The 18,227-nt window shown below is 35.4% G+C and overlaps 1 protein-coding gene across 1 annotated transcript; it reads right to left on the bottom strand.

Moving 5' to 3' along the window:
• Positions 1-894: 894 nt before the first annotated feature.
• On the bottom strand, positions 895-4,638 carry LOC113304312 (BTB/POZ domain-containing protein At1g63850-like). The gene is made up of 2 exons (XM_026553391.1): positions 3,439-4,638; positions 895-2,460 (listed from the first exon to the last, which is right to left on the bottom strand). Exons 1-2 carry the CDS (start codon positions 4,543-4,545, stop codon positions 1,519-1,521), a joined length of 2,049 nt encoding a protein of 682 aa, XP_026409176.1. The 5' UTR covers positions 4,546-4,638; the 3' UTR covers positions 895-1,518.
• Positions 4,639-18,227: the final 13,589 nt, after the last annotated feature.

The following is an 18,227-nucleotide window of genomic DNA, read 5'->3' as shown; positions in this document are numbered from 1 at the left end:
GGACTCTTCACGTACCCCTGACCTATGACGCTGCACCGGAAATTGTACCTCCGACTCCAAAATGATCTGAGACGATGTTCGGGGCGCACGAGCATACGACAAACATCATGTTTTCTGTATGATTGAAAATTATTCTGAATTGTGAATGTCATTGAGTAATTTTTGTTTCTCAGGTCAAGTGTCACGGCTATGGTTTGTACCTTTGGCGAAATGTTGTGCGACTGATGGCAAATTTACACCGACGGATATGTTGGAGTTGGATACCTTGTCTGGCACTTGCAATAAAATAATTCCTTTGAAAGGAAATAAACTAGTAATGTATAGAAGGAATAAGTTGGGATCAAAGAAAAAGTAAGATTCGTGTGTTGCGTGGCTAAATAGGTGTACGTGGTGGTTGGTGGTGACGACCGGGTCTACTAACAGTTAAGGGCTTGAGTTACGGGCATAATCTCTTCGGAGCCTTCTAATTCCGAAACCAGTTCATGAGAATGGAAGCCGGAAGAGCGAATACTTTTTGGGATATATGAATGTGAAGCCTAAAGGGGCTAGGCATGGGGGGTTTTATCAGCGGGTGTGGCACAGGCATTAAAATTGCTTCCTCAATTCAATCCCAAGGGACCAAAATTTTCAATTTCAATTATAAAGCCTTGCAAGGAATGTCTGTGTATATCAAAAGTTGGTATTCTATCCTTTCTCCATTGATGAGAAGAAGAAAGACACAGAAGACGACAAGGAAGAAAGGAACTTATTCTTCTTTTCCATTTAATACCATTTCCACAGTATGGAAAGAGACTCCTCATTGGCCCATTCAATGTAAATCTTGTACATAAAAATCAATATGAAAAGAACTTTTTATAGAGCTTTTTCATACATTGCACACCAAGGATCAATACCTAGAAGAAAACTTTGGTTTTAAACACGATGGAAAGCAGTGATTCAGGGCATAAAGAGACTAATACTGTAAATATTGTGAATCTCTGTCAAAAAAGTAACTCAGAAAATATAGAACTCATAAGCATATGCAAAGCAGAGAAAAGCAAAGCAATACAAACCCGCAAATCCCCGGTCTATCTTCTTTAAGATGCACTGCCAAATTTGTATACCAATGAATGAACTGTTACAGCACAACCAACCAAATCAACAACAACATTTTGTCTCCGATTACCTGCTAGACATTCGGATACTCGGCTACACAATCTTTTGAATATCTGTTTCCAACCTCCTTGAAAGAAACCATTATTCTTGATACATCACAACAAACAACCCGTAACCAGGATTAGCTCGTATACCCCTCCACAAGTCATAATCTCTAATGTAACAATCCATGACCAAATCTGCTAACTGATTTTCCTTAACCCACACTCACAATAGCTGGTTTGGAGAGTCCAACTGACTGACTGAAAAAAGTTGATTCATCCTCTGAGTTGCATTCTTTTACCTGTGAGTTGTGGAAAGGAAGACGACTAAAACCATCGTCTAAAAATATGAAATGGGATTCAGATTGTTAAACTGCAAGCTTTACGGGTTCTCACACGCTGCAGCAGCAATTCTAAGTAGTCGAGGTCTTTCAGATTCACCATTTCTTCTCCAAAAAGCTCGTCTCCACCATACTTGAAATCCTCTCTGTATATTTGGGCAGTCTTCACCCGAGTTTAAGAATCTGTTGAACCATGCTAGTAAAATCTCTTGCTGCCAAGCTAATGGTAGAGTAAGAATAGTGTTACTAAGTCCATCTTCGATTAAGTGTCTATCTAAACCTTTCCATGCCCTTCTCATCCACCCAAAATCACTATAAAATGGATCCAACCACGTCCGCAGAAGCAAACATCTCACTTCTTTGGAACCCAATATCTGTCCTTTACCAATTCCAACAAATAAACGGGATGTGACTCGGCTCACTTCGTATCTATGAATTGCAGGAACTTTAGTATGTGCCTCTGCTAACTCAAATTGATTAGCCCATGTCTCCAAAAAATCCCCAGCAATTTGTCGATCAATCAAAATATCAAGAATCCAGTGCAAATTATCTGCTTGTCTTGAAATCTGGCTCACATCCTGTAAATCAGAAGTTGCTGCTCTAAGGAAATACACCCGTAGCAATTCCAAACATTCATCACAAGCAGAATACAAAGACTCCTTACTAAGATCATTCTGAGATGAATTTTCTCGCAGCAGTTTTGAAACTAACCCTTTCATCTCTCTCCTTGCTTTTTCATCTTTACCTTCAAGAACTACTTGTAAAAGCTTAAGAAGGACCTCTTCACTGTTGCTTACCTCCTCTGGACCTGCAACAACTTCTACAGACACCCTTTTTAGAACTTCCCCTGCTCCAGACCCCTCAAGACGGAGCTGTGACAATATAGAAGCAACTTTCACCTCCTCGTCTTCTGCCCATGGAACAGCCTCTAAGTACTCCAAACATGATAAAACCCCAGCATCAAACTCAATTGCTGCTGAAACCTAAACAACCCAGAAAAACAAAACCAACTAACATGAGTACATGTGATTTGATCAATTTATAAAACATATTTTTCAACTAAACTATAATGTATAACAAATTCCAGGCTTCAAATATAGTTCCAGCTGAGAATGAAACAACCCCATTACCTAGAAAACTTCATCAAAAATACTTGAATAAATCGTAAATAGAATCTCAATCTAGAAAGATGCGAAACGTAGCAATCAAGTGGTGGGGATAAATTGAATTTTGGAACAATGTTTATGTTGTTATGAAGTTAGAACTTAGAATAATGCATACATGAAAAATAAGGAGTTACGGAAGGCCAACTAACACTGATCTACGAATGTATAAATCAAGAGTATAGTTTCTCTGAATGTTCTCAAAAATACCACATTCAATACAATCTACAAATCCTAATGAAAAGTGTTATCCAAAGCCTACACGCTGAAACCATTGATAGTGCCAGTGTGATGTTGGACTGTTCCAATGATTTTAAGGTTTCAGAGGAGGTTTACTAGCATTCTTTACTATCAAGCCTTTAGACATTTCAATGACTACCCTCTCCTTCCACACTAAGATCTTCTTCTGCCTAGACCCCAATTAACAATCCAGATCTCACTAGAGTATCCATACTATTCAGTATTGCAGAATTTCAGTATGTTTTAGCATATACCCATGAATCAAAAACACCAGTACGAGCATTGTAAATAAAATTCAAATGAAATTACAGAAACAAAAACAGTAAATGCAAAACTATATACCACGAATCGAAAACATTAACATGAATATTTAAAGCAGTCTAAACTGTTATCAAGGCCTACATGCCGGCAAAAAATCAATATCTCCCATCCGATGTTGGACTATTCTAACATCCTGTTGAATGTTCAAGTATTTCAAAATATTTAACAAACACCCAACAATCAGAAACAGCATTATCAAGACAAAATCGTAATGTAAGTACAGACAGAAAGTATTACCTTCAAAATCCCAAGTACTTTAGAAACATCTTCTCTCATAAGCTTCTTCTTAAGATCTTTACTAGAATACATCAATCTCAAAGTCTCAATATAAACTTCAACATCATCACAATCAGAAATCTCAACAATATGAGGTAATGATCTTTGTTGTTTAGACCATTTATCAGACAATTTATCAGCAAAAAACCTACTGTTAGCAACAAGTATTTGTCTATGAACATTCATAGTAACACTTAATCCATCTTTAGAACTCAATGTTAATTTCACATCACTACCAATTAAATCATTAAATCGAATCCCACCATAAACACCACCATTCGAATCGTTATTCATCGAAGTAATCTCTTCCAGTCTCCTCTGCAACATAATCTGTCTATCCTGAATTGAAATCGAAGGTTTCCCATTAATCAATGGAACATTATTGTACTGAGGATGGTGATTATTCGGGTTCTGGTGCGGTTGAATATGGGTATTACTAGTAATATTTGGTCTTGGATGAATAATATCTTGTTCATTAGACATCATTTCGAATAACGTCGGACTTGATCTAGTTTTATCAGGTGGTGGTGAATTTGGGTTTAGTAAACCAGCATTTAAAGCTGAATTGAATTTACTATAACTTGATGGATAAGACACATACGGATTCCCTCCACCAACAACACCACCATTACCACCACCTCCGCCGCCGATTCCATTCACAACACCAACATAAGAAGGAGATGACACAGAACCAGAAGAAGAATCCATTAACGGTGAAACTCTTCCCGGAGATGAGAAATTAAGCTTAAATGTTGATTTACTCGGTGAAGAATTCCTCGGTTTCTGTGGTTTTTGATCTGTTTGAGTAGTAGTGGCTGTGAAATTTGATGATGGAGGTGAAGAGATTTTAGTAGGAGGAGGTTGTGGTTTTGAATTTGATGAGACGGAGCAACACCAAGAACTATCCGGCGATACAATAGTAGGTTGTTGGTGGTGGTGGAGGAGGAGGGGTAGATCTGTTGCGGTGGTGGTGGCCGAGGTTGTGATGGTGGTTTCACGGCGTTTTCGACGTTTAGGTTTAATTTGAGTTTGTGTTTTGAATTGCTCTGTTGTAGCTGCTGCTGCCATGGAGAGAAGAAAGGAGCTGTTGTATTGTCCTTTACTGATGAGAGAGAAAGTAAGTAAATAAAAGAGTGAGTTTTTTTTATGGAGAGAGAGTGATTCCGATAAAAATGGCGATGAACACGAGGGAAGAGAGATGTTGCTATATATCAACGGATACAGCAAAAGTTTGATGTGGGGTATGATGATGATCATGATGACGCTGTGGTGATGGTTGTTTGGATCTCGAGGAGGAGTATGTTAAGGGGTTTTTGGTTTCATGATGGGAGTTAGTGGAGGCTGGAAAGAGGACTAATCATTGAAGAGTGAATTAGGGATTTGGATTTGGCTAGTTGACATGTGTTTAGCTGCTGAGTGGTTAGTGAGAGGAAAATACTAGATTGTGAACATGGTACAATAATTCAGAGACCAATAGTGGAAATTGGTGTGAACGTGAAATGGACAAAGTGCCCATGATTTCCATAGACAAGTCTGAAATCCATCCCTTCAATTGGTTAAGGAGAAAAAGATTTCGAACCAGTTTCAATACCATATCCAAAAGTCAACCTCAGCAGTTAGAATCAAAAAAAATCTATGTCAATTTCCTTTTTGCTATGTAGAACTTATTCTAAAATTGTGTATTCAAAATAAGTTTCCATTATTATATTTTCAAAAATGGAAAGTAACTTGTTAACTAATATCCAAGCAGGCTATTAAATTTATTTTGTAGTTTGTCCAGAGGTTTTCTTCTATCCTTAAAGAACTTGGTATTCTTTCAAGTGTGAAAAATGGACCAATCACATGCAACTTTGATAGATAGTTGAAAACCATAAGGGTAAGTCATATGGTCTTCTAATCTAGTAGCTAGATTAGCAGTCCACATTAGCTAGGGCAACCTCATAAGTCTTATGGGACTGCTAATCTAGTAGCTAAATTCTGAATAGAACAGCGTCGAACACTGACCAGTTCAGCGCCCAGGTGAACGCTGCACAGAACAACGCTTTACTCAGTTAACTGAGTTGACAGCGCCGCATCATTCAGCGTCCAAAAAAATCGATATCTCCACAGAAGCTCGACCTTCTTCCCCATTTTCACTTCTCACTCATTGACCCCCCATTTCTCCCGAAAATGCATGTCCACAATCAAGAGTTCTAGAAAAAAATCAAATTCCTTATGTGGGTTTGTTCTACAAAGGATTTGTGATTGATTGAAGGTGGTTTGGTGCGATTCCATCCACGAAATCATTCGAGGTAAGAAATTTAAGTTTTAGGTTTAAAGTTCTATGATTTTTGATTTTTGGTGCGATTTCACTCAAATTGATGATTGATATTTCGTATTTAGATGATGTAGATGATATGTGTATGATTTAATTTGATCATTTATGATGAATTATTGTTTTTTGGGATTTAATTTGATTACTTGTGATGAACAAAAAATGAATAATTCGTATGATTAGTTTGTAGGTAAATTTACATGATAATTTGATTATTTGTATGATGAAAATGAATAATAATGAATTATTTTTGATTAGTTTGTATGATTATTTTTGATGAAAATTTGTATGAAATTTAGTTTGTATGATTGATTTTTTTTTCATATTTTTTATTGATTGTAGTATGAGTATGGATGAATTGCTAGATCGGTTGGATATAGTTTCGTCAAAGAATAGTGATAAACATGTACGTCAAGATGTTATGAAAGATCCTCGCAAACTAATCTTTAGAGGTACTTTCAAAGATGTTGAAGAGTATTACAAAATTGTAGTGAAAGATAATCCGGTAGCACAAAGATTTTGTGACAATTATGGCTTTTCTTCTGTTTTTGAGTTTGATTTCGGCAATGGGGATATAGGCTTAGTTGAAGCCATAGCTGAGAGATGGTGGTCAAAAACGAAGAGCTTTCATTTTCAAGAGTTTGAAATTGGCCTCCTTCCTTTAGATTGGTACATGTTAACGGCAATTCCCACTGGTGACCCTAGTAAACGACCAGTAGTTATGTCGTCGTGGGATAGTGATCTAACATATCCTGCTCCGGATTATTTATATTTTTTGGACATCAAAAATCATGGTGCATAGGACTCTAAGAAAAATTCCTTATCCTTAGCTACCTTGAAAGAGTAAATTGAAAGTAGAAAAGACCAGGATAATATTGGATGTGCAGAGACATTGACACAAGCATTCTTTATGTAGTGTTTTGGTCATTTTCGTCTAGTGCATTCTATTGGAAGAGAAGATAAACGTTGGGTTCTGTTATTGGATGACTTAGATAGAGTTGGGGAATATGATTGGGGTATAGCTACGTAAGGTAATACCTATAAATATCTCGACGATTGGTCAACCAAGGGTACGAATTTAGCTGGCATGGTTATGGTACTTGAGTATTGGTACTACTATTACTTACGCAACATGCAACCCTTTCTTTGTCAGACACCTGGAGGACATTATGATGTTTTCCCAAATATTTGTCTCTTCAAGAAGACTAGGATTATATCAAGGAAGAGAGGATATCAAGGAGGCCAAAATGATACTAGGAAATACTCAGTCACAAGCGTAAGAATACAGATTGACACTAGAACAAGTGCATCATGTATTTGGCAACCATGGGAAGATAGTGAGTTTTCTGTAGGAGAACAATATGAAAACGCACTACAGGCATCCAAAAGGAGAGTTCTGTTTTTTGACCTGGAAAAAAACACAAGAGTTAGTTGTTACTTGGAAGAGAGATTCCAAAGGCAGGTTGCAGGTGAGATTGTAGTCCCAGCAAATCCTCCAAATTTGGAATCAATTGATGACAGAGCGATTGTAGAGGTCATCAACTATGAAAAGGAGTTTAGACTTTGGAGACATGAAGCGGTTTTCCAAATTTGGAAGACTTATCAACCCGACTACAACCCAGTTGTGAATAATGATGATGGAGTTTGTACTTCCACTAAACCTACTCAAGACAATGAAGATGATACTTCCGCTCAAGTATCTATGGATGAAGATTTGGAGGATATGGCAGTGTTTGGTATCTCATCCTCTACTTGTAATTCTGAAACCTCAAACATATCTCGTATAAGACGTTTTTTCGAACAAACAGATGATGTTAGAAGTACACGAAGAGATAATGCAAAGAAAAGGGCTTGTGAGGATAAATCATCACAAAGAGCAGATTAAAAAATGGATAGGCATCGAACTTCTTGAAAAATCACAAGAACAAAGGGTTGCAAAGTATGAAACATAGGAAGAGTACCTCAAGAAGAACATGGAAAACTCTACAATCTTGGAAAAAACTCAACGAAGGGAAGCTGATTTGAAGATCCTACACCAAAACTTGGATGAATTAGAGGAATGGGAGAAACCCCTCTACAAACTATGGAAGAACAAGATTTTGGTCCGTAATGGATTACCATCAATCCCCTAAATTAAAGTGATATATTAGTAATAATTTAAGTTATTTAGAAGTTCATTTTTAATTAAGTTATTTAAAAGTATGATTTCAATTTCAATGTACTTTTTTTTTAAGTTATTTAAGTTAGTTTCTTCAAATAAAGTATTGTAACTTTGTTTTGCAATGTAATGAAAAATATTTTCCTTACTTTGGTAAATTTTTAAATTTTGGAACAAATTGTCGAACATTTCACAATTCAAAATTTGAAAACATAGTCCTTGGTGATGTAAAAAATAGGTATAGGAAAAAAAGGAACATTTAAAAATTCAGAATTTGAAAAAAATAGACGTTGTGGTGTAAAAGTAGTGTAGGAAAAAATAAAGGTCAAGCGTTGTATTGTGAAGCACTGTGGTGGAGCGCCGAATGGAACAGCGCCTATACTGGCGCTGAATAGTTCATCACAGATTATATGGAATATTCGTCTACCGCTGAACCATTCAGCGTAAAAGTCACTTTTTGAGCGCCGAACAATTCAGCGTTTGAATCTCGCTGCTAGTTGAACTGCGAGCACATGCTAGGAGAGAGAATTAGTGTTAACTTTTAGGCCACACTTTCTTTTGAATTGCAACACTTAACTGCTAATCTAGCAACTCAATCTAGCCCATAGGACTTAGCCTAAAACCACATTTTCAAGTGATCTCATGGGAAAGAAGATACAAATTTCTTTTATTGCTTGCAAAGAGACTTTTTTATGGATGAAGAATTTATTGTTGAAAATTTTTGTAGTCAGGTCGAAACCAATGCAGTTTCTATAAGGTGTTTGATCTTGAAAACTCCAGCTGGGAGAGAAATACCAGAGTTCTCAAGTGAATTGATAAGAATTTTTTGAGCTTCATCCGTGGGTGACGAAATAGTATCAAAATGAGAGGTTTTCAGCTATTAAAAATCAAAATGAAGGGTTTTCGGCTGTTAAAAATTTGATTATTTTGGTGTTAGGAAAGTTTTGTACTTGGATTATTGGTACCATCATTGAATGACTTATTATTATAGTATGTACATTGACACTCATCGGTATAATCAGTTTATTCTTATGAAAATGCTTTATATCCCGGATGAAAATCTCGAGATATCTACCGTGACTCAAAACCGCGAGACCCACCTCTACCGATTTATAATCCCAATGCTGAAAGTTTTTCCCTCGTTAGTCCAATCTCCTCACATGACTTTCCCTGGTTTTTTTTTTTTTTTTTTTGTCAATGTAGAATCATTCTTATTCTTATGCGATTTCTATGAGTGATTTTTGAGCTGGTATTGTGCTGGTTTAGTAGAGCTAATTTCTTATCGGAAAATGCTAACTTACTCACAGTTTCTCCCACATATTATCAAATAAGAGACATGGAACGCCCAAGCAATCGAACGCCCAAGCAATATTCAACCCCATATGTACAATTAATATGTTGGTGCAAAGGTCAAGAGTCAATAAAGGTCTTTGATCCACAAAGAACCCTCCATGGAAACCGAAGCTTTTTAAGCACTATTACTAAGAGAATCAATCTTTGTTAAAAAGAAGAAATCCATTAGTTTTGTTGTTGGTGATTCAATGAGGTGTAAATGTGCGAAACCCCTTTATGCTATAAATTCATTAGTCCTTACGGTACTGTAGAGGGATGTGAACGTAACGAAACAATAACATCATGGCTCATTTCTGAATTAAGTGGTCCTGATTTTAAATGATTTTGTCTGCCATTTTAATTAAGGTAATTATTATTAAGACCAATACGTGTTTCAGGCGCATCAAGATTGATACTCACTAATACACAATCAATTTTGGCCCTCTCATAACTTTTCTTAAGAATATACAGTTTAAAAAATTAATTTTGGAGCCAAAATAATTTATGTAAACAAAAGTAGTCGTATTATAGTGGTTGGCAGTGGGCTTTAATACAATATAGGTATCCGATGATAATCGTATTTATAGTGAAGGGAATTTTTAGGAATTATCAGAGTCATATGGTTTAGAATCCAATGGAAATGAATCCGAACCCGAAAAAAATAATAGTCATTAACACTGAATAGAAATGCTTTTATTTTTCGAGAATAATTTCAGAAATCAGAAACAAAAACAATTTGCTCCACAGAAAATTACCCATTGTTGCGTACGAAGAACATCAACAAATATTAGGAGTTCAGCAGAGAAAGTTAAAGTTACGTATTATCTTGATCACAAATCCAGAATCATTCTCATTTTACCAAATCGAAACATGGGATAACTTTAAAGTTTAAACCCCAAACAGGAAATTAGTACACTCGACACTCTTTTTATCTTGTCTTCCTCGACTTCCCACCACGTCCCAATTGCAGTACCTAGTGTGCCAAAGATCCCAATTATGTATCTTTGTCCGGAGTAGGTACGTATATCGCGGAATCACATAAAGTCCCATGATTTTTTCTCATTGTATGATGAGTACTTTGCTTTGTTTATTTCATTGTCTTTGTTTTTGGTGAGCAGTACTTGTTGATCCCAATTAGGATAAAACCTCCCCATCCTTTGATTTTCATATCATAGACTCACAACCTCCCTTTTCACGCCTCATTGATTTGGTTTGGCCACCAGAAATAGAAGTAATTTTTTTCAGAATCTAAAGGTGCAAATTTTCGCAACATTTTGGTTTCTAGAAATCATTATGAAATTTGGCTATATCTGATTAATTTTTGGCATTCTGGTTTAATTAAGCCGAGAAATTTCTTCTGAGTTGGCTTTTAAACATCCTCACATAGCAACATTACGTTCGTCGCTTCATCTTAGTCGAATCACAAAATTGATCAATTAACCCAATAATGACAATACCTTGGTGAAAAAGACATCTAGGTTTTGCTACTGTTTAAATGGATGAAAATGTAAACAATTTCATCATACCTATTTTTTCTTATTTTTAATTTACATCGCTCTTTTTTAAGTATAAAACAGGATGCATCCAATTTCATTCTTACTATTTTTTTGGTGTCTATTTCACGTCTATTAGAACCATGTTTTAGATTTTTTTGGACAAATGACCCATTTTCCGGAATCACATCATGTCACTTGAGTGACTGGATTAATGTGCTACGAGCTGTACTCGCTGCCCTTTCCCTTATGCATGTACTTGTAAACGCTCTTGCTCTGGACATCGGTATGATGGCAAGTTGTTGCGGGGTACTAGTACTCAAGTTGATAAATTTGGATACTTTCATGATCATACAAAATGATATCAGGAACATCATGAATCTTTGAAAACAAGTTAGAATAAATTACGAAATACCATCAAAAAGAAAACCATGTAACATTTGATCGGAATTTTAGTTTAGAAAATCTCATCATATACTATTAAATTGGACCCACAATGAAGAGATAGCTTGTAATTGAATCAAAATACATCACCTTTATGTACTTTTTGTATTGCTCTTGTTACAAGGCATTCTCGGTGGAGACGAAATTGTATAATTTTTTATACAGACAAGAAAGAAAATAAACGGCAGATCATCAGATGTTGAAATGTAATTTGAAACAGCAATGTTGGACATCCACTTCACGGGACCATGCCCTTAAATAGGTCCCTCCCGCCCAAATTCCAAACTTGCTTCATCAACATGCCTCAATGGACTCAACCACCATGTCTTATTACTCACATTCTATATCGACTAGTTCTTCATCCGTGCGATGCACGGGTATGTTTCTCGCTTATGAAATATAAGATCCATGTTAGGAGATTTCTTCTTTTAGGTCTTCCTTCAAGGTTATTGCAGATTTTGATATTGAAAGTAGAATGTATAGGCGGTAAAATGATATGTTTCCAAAGCCAAAACTCAAAATTCTTAAAAGGTTAACCAATTTTTCATAAAGACTTCATGCAAAACTGGAATTAGGGTAATACTAATACATGAAGCCAAGTAGGGAGGGCTTACGTCAACCGTGAGTGGAGGAACCAAAACACAAACCTTCGACAAATTTTGTTTTAATTCCCGTGGATGTATTATTAAGCTAATGCCGACATCACGTTGATTTGGTACAACTAAATTGGGTTAGGATATATGTATCTAAGCGCATAGGCCTATGGGGACAACAAAAACATATAAATACTGAATAAATTCAGCAGGTTTATTAAGCTTCCTATTAATAAACTTGCAAGGCCATGATGGAAATTTGCGAAATAAATGTATAATATCTGGAATAAGACTTTGGTTCTCCGATTTGACTCTATGAAGAGCTCCATTAGTTACTGCTGCTATATTCTGCACATCTAACTCAATGCAAGCTTGTTGTAAAGCTAGCCTCTCTGCCCAACCCATAGCCTGCAGCTAACCATCTACTTCGGCATGCTCCACATCTAAGTATCCATGCGCATAGATACATCATCTTGTTCAAACTCATCGTTCCATTCGTGTGATATCCTTTTTACATTGTAACTATAGTAAGAGGCGTATCATCTCTGTATCGGGTTATTTTTTGTTGGAGATGCTCAATGATAATTGCATTATATTTACATAGCCACAAATTAACACTACTTACATAGCCAAAAGTGACACAGGACCATTAATACAAATTGCATCGTGGTCCCCTCCAAAAGTACCCATTTATGGTACGAATATTCGAGCTTATTAAATTGGCTTGTGTTCTACTAAGTGAGTATTTGCCTGCGAATGTTTTAATAGGGTTCAACTCTACGGTAACATATAACCGATTAGGTTAAATAAAATCCACTTGGATGTAATGGGGAATTCTTTGTGCGCCTTTAATTTTTTTTGTCAGTTTAGTATGCTAATTTTCTAGCGTCACGTTCTTTTTGCCAAGATCATTAGTTCAGATGGAACTATTGGATGCCAAAATCATAGAACAAAACTTCATACCAGGTATTGTACGACATCCTCAAGGTGAGGTTGAATTGAGAATATTTGACAGGAATTGCTTGTTCATAACTTTACGTATCTTTTTTATACACTACATTCTTCCAAGGTATTATTGACTCTTCACATTTTTACAGCTTGGATAATTTTCCAAGAGACTGTTAGTTGGAATATTTAGTATACAGTGCCGGGTGAGTAAGCATTTTGTGTTCTTGAATCAGTATTTATAATTTTATGATCTTTCAGTTACCGTTCATTGAAATATTAATGTGAAAGTCATTTTGAAACACTAGACCAGGAGTCCAGTGAATATTGTTGTTAACCTGAAAATTCACACATCAAATTCGGTCGTTTTTGTCTCTCTTTGTGTTCTACTAAATTGGCTTGTGTTCTACTAAGTGAGTATTTGCCTGCGAATGTTTTAATAGGGTTCAACTCTACGGTAACATATAACCGATTAGGTTAAATAAAATCCACTTGGATGTAATGGGGAATTCTTTGTGCGCCTTTAATTTTTTTTTCAGTTTAATATGCTAATTTTCTAGCGTCACGTTCTTTTTGCCAAGATCATAAGTTCAGATGGAACTATTGGATGCCAAAATCATAGAACAAAACTTCGTACCAGGTATTGTACGACATCCTCAAGGTGAGGTTGAATTGAGAATATTTGACAGGAATTGCTTGTTCATAACTTTACATATCTTTTTTATACACTACATTCTTCCAAGGTATTATTGACTCTTCACATTTTTACAGCTTGGGTAATTTGCCAAGAGACTGTTAGTTGGAATATTTAGTATACAGTGCCGGGTGAGTAAGCATTTTGTGTTCTTGAATCAGTATTTATAATTTTATGATCTTTCAGTTACTGTTCATTGAAATATTAATGTGCAAATCATTTTGAAACACTAGACCAGGAGTCCAGTGAATATTGTTGTTAACCTGAAAATTCACACATCAAATTCGGTCGGTTTTGTCTCTCTTTGTGTTCTACTAAATTGGCTTGTGTTCTACTAAGTGAGTACTTGCCTGCGAATGTTTTAATAGGGTTCAACTATACGGTAACATATAACCGATTAGGTTAAATAAAATCCACTTGGATGTAATGGGGAATTATTTGTACGCCTTTAATTTTTTTTGTCAGTTTAATATGCTAATTTTCTAGCGTCAAGTTCTTTTTGCCAAGATCATAAGTTCAGATGGAACTATTGGATGCCAAAATCAGAGAACAAAACTTCGTACCAGGTATTGTACGACATCCTCAAGGTGAGGTTGAATTGAGAATGTTTGACAGGAATTGCTTGTTCATAACTTTACGTATCTTTTTTATACACTACATTCTTCCAAGGTATTATTGACTCTTCACATTTTTACAGCTTGGGTAATTTGCCAAGAGACTGTTAGTTGGAATATTTAGTATACAGTGCCGGGTGAGTAAGCATTTTGTGTTCTTGAATCAGTATTTATAATTTTATGATCTTTCAGTTACTGTTCATTGAAATATTAATGTGCAAATCATTTTGAAACACTAGACCAGGAGTCCAGTGAATATTGTTGTTAACCTGAAAATTCACACATCAAATTCGGTCGGTTTTGTCTCTCTTTGTGTTCTACTAAATTGGCTTGTGTTCTACTAAGTGAGTACTTGCCTGCGAATGTTTTAATAGGGTTCAACTATACGGTAACATATAACCGATTAGGTTAAATAAAATCCACTTGGATGTAATGGGGAATTATTTGTGCGCCTTTAATTTTTTTTGTCAGTTTAATATGCTAATTTTCTAGCGTCAAGTTCTTTTTGCCAAGATCATAAGTTCAGATGGAACTATTGGATGCCAAAATCAGAGAACAAAACTTCGTACCAGGTATTGTACGACATCCTCAAGGTGAGGTTGAATTGAGAATGTTTGACAGGAATTGCTTGTTTATAACTTTATGTATCTTTTTATACACTACATTCTTCCAAGGTATTATTGACTCTTCACATTTTTACAGCTTGGGTAATTTTCCAAGAGATTGTTATTTGGAATATTTAGTATACAGTGCCGGAGAGTAAGCATTTTGTGTTCTTGAATCAGTATTTATAATTTTATGATCTTTCAGTTATCGTTCATTGAAATATTAATGTGCAAGTCATTTTGAAACACTAGACCAGGAGTCCAGTGAATATTGCTTTTAACCTGAAAATTCACACATCAAATTCGGTCGTTTTTGTCTCTCTTTGTGTTCTACTAAATTGGCTTGTGTTCTACTAAGTGAGTACTTTCCTGCGAATGTTTTAATAGGGTTTAACTCTACGGTAACATATAACCGATTAGGTTAAATAAAATCCACTTGGATGTAATCGGCAATTCTTTGTGCGCCTTTAATTTTTTTTGTCAGTTTAATATGCTAATTCTCTAGCGTCAAGTTCTTTTTGCCAAGATCATAAGTTCAGATGGAACTATTGGATGCCAAAATCAGAGAACAAAACTTCGTACAAGGTATTGTACGACATCCTCAAGGTGAGGTTGAATTGAGAAGATTTGACAGGAATTGCTTGTTTATAACTTACGTATCTTTTTTATACACTACATTCTTCCAAGGTATTATTGACTCTTCACATTTTTACAGCTTGGGTAATTTTCCAAGAGACTATTAGTTGGAATATTTAGTATACAGTGCCGGGTGAGTAAGCATTTTGTGTTCTTGAATCAGTATTTATAATTTTATGATCTTTCAGTTACCGTTCATTGAAATATTAATGTGCAAGTCATTTTGAAACACTAGACCAGGAGTCCAGTGAATATTGCTGTTAACCTGAAAATTCACACATCAAATTCGGTCGGTTTTGTCTCTCTTTGTGTTCTACTAAATTGGATTGTGTTCTACTAAGTGAGTACTTGCCTGCGAATGTTTTAATAGAGTTTAACTCTACGGTAACATATAACCGATTAGGTTAAATAAAATCCACTTGGATGTAATCGGCAATTCTTTGTGCGCCTTTAATTTTTTTTGTCAGTTTAATATGCTAATTCTCTAGCGTCAAGTTCTTTTTGCCAAGATCATAAGTTCAGATGGAACTATTGGATGCCAAAATCAGAGAACAAAACTTCGTACCAGGTATTGTACGACATCCTCAAGGTGAGGTTGAATTGAGAAGATTTGACAGGAATTGCTTGTTTATAACTTTATGTATCTTTTTTATACACTACATTCTTCCAAGGTATTATTGACTCTTCACATTTTTACAGCTTGGGTAATTTGCCAAGAGATTGTTAGTTGGAATATTTAGTATACAGTGCCGGAGAGTAAGCATTTTGTGTTCTTGAATCAGTATTTATAATTTTATGATCTTTCAGTTACCGTTCATTGAAATATTAATGTGCAAGTCATTTTGAAACACTAGACCAGGAGTCCAGTGAATATTGTTTTTAACCTGAAAATTCACACATCAAATTCGGTCGGTTTTGTCTCTCTTTGTGTTCTACTAAATTTGCTTGTGTTCTACTAAGTGAGTACTTGCCTGCGAATGTTTTAATAGGGTTCAACTATACGGTAACATATAACCGATTAGGTTAAATAAAATCCACTTGGATGTAATCGGGAATTCTTTGTGCGCCTATAATTTTTTTTGTCAGTTTAATATGCTAATTTTCTAGCGTCAAGTTCTTTTTGCCAAGATCATAAGTTCAGATGGAACTATTGGATGCCAAAATCAGAGAACAAAACTTCGTACCAGGTATTGTACGACATCCTCAAGGTGAGGTTGAATTGAGAAGATTTTACAGGAATTGCTTGTTTATAACTTTATGTATCTTTTTTATACACTACATTCTTCCAAGGTATTATTGACTCTTCACATTTTTACACCTTGGGTAATTTGCCAAGAGACTGTTAGTTGGAATATTTAGTATACAGTGCCGGGTGAGTAAGCATTTTGTGTTCTTGAATCAGTATTTATAATTTTATGATCTATCAGTTACCGTTCATTGAAATATATGTGCAAATCATTTTGAAACACTAGACCAGGAGTCCAGTGAATATTGTTGTTAACCTGGAAATTCACACATCAAATTCGGTCGGTTTTGTCTCTCTTTGTGTTCTACTAAATTGGCTTGTGTTCTACTAAGTGAGTACTTGCCTGCGAATGTTTTAATAGGGTTCAACTCTATGGTAACATATAACCGATTAGGTTAAATAAAATCCACTTGGATGTAATGGGGAATTCTTTGTGCGCCTTTAATTTTTTTTTCAGTTTAATATGCTAATTTTCTAGCGTCAAGTTATTTTTGCCAAGATCATAAGTTCAGATGGAACTATTGGATGCCAAAATCAGAGAACAAAACTTCGTACCAGGTATTGTACGACATCCTCAAGGTGAGTTTGAATTGAGAATATTTGACAGGAATTGCTTGTTTACAACTTTACGTATCTTTTTTATACACTACATTCTTCCAAGGTATTATTGACTCTTCACATTTTTACAGCTTGGGTAATTTTCCAAGAGACTGTTAGTTGGAATATTTAGTATACAGTGCCGGGTGAGTAAGCATTTTGTGTTCTTGAATCAGTATTTATAATTTTATGATCTTTCAGTTACCGTTCATTGAAATATTAATGTGCAAATCATTTTGAAACACTAGACCAGGAGTCCAGTGAATATTGTTGTTAACCTGAAAATTCACACATCAAATTCGGTCGGTTTTGTCTCTCTTTGTGTTTTACTAAATTGGCTTGTGTTCTACTAAGTGAGTACTTTCCTGCGAATGTTTTAATAGGGTTTAACTCTACGGTAACATATAACCGATTAGGTTAAATAAAATCCACTTGGTTGTAATCGGCAATTCTTTGTGCGCCTTTAATTTTTTTTGTCAGTTTAGTATGCTAATTTTCTAGCGTCAAGTTATTTTTGCCAAGATCATAAGTTCAGATGGAACTATTGGATGCCAAAATCAGAGAACAAAACTTCGTACCAGGTATTGTACGACATCCTCAAGGTGAGGTTGAATTGAGAAGATTTGACAGGAATTGCTTGTTTATAACTTTATGTATCTTTTTTATACACTACATTCTTCCAAGGTATTATTGACTCTTCACATTTTTACAGCTTGGGTAATTTGCCAAGAGATTGTTAGTTGGAATATTTAGTATACAGTGCCAGAGAGTAAGCATTTTGTGTTCTTGAATCAGTATTTATAATTTTATGATCTTTCAGTTACCGTTCATTGAAATATTAATGTGCAAGTCATTTTGAAACACTAGACCAGGAGTCCAGTGAATATTGTTGTTAACCTGAAAAATTCACACATCAAATTCGGTCGGTTTTGTCTCTCTTTGTGTTCTACTAAATTGGCTTGTGTTCTACTAAGTGAGTACTTGCCTGCGAATGTTTTAATAGGGTTCAACTATACGGTAACATATAACCGATTAGGTTAAATAAAATCCACTTGGATGTAATCGGGAATTCTTTGTGC

This window comes from Papaver somniferum, chromosome 8 (assembly GCF_003573695.1).
Source record: "Papaver somniferum cultivar HN1 chromosome 8, ASM357369v1, whole genome shotgun sequence".
Taxonomy (NCBI): Eukaryota; Viridiplantae; Streptophyta; class Magnoliopsida; order Ranunculales; family Papaveraceae; genus Papaver; species Papaver somniferum.
Note: the sequence above shows the minus strand (reverse complement) of the source record. Positions and strands in the feature narration are given on the sequence as shown.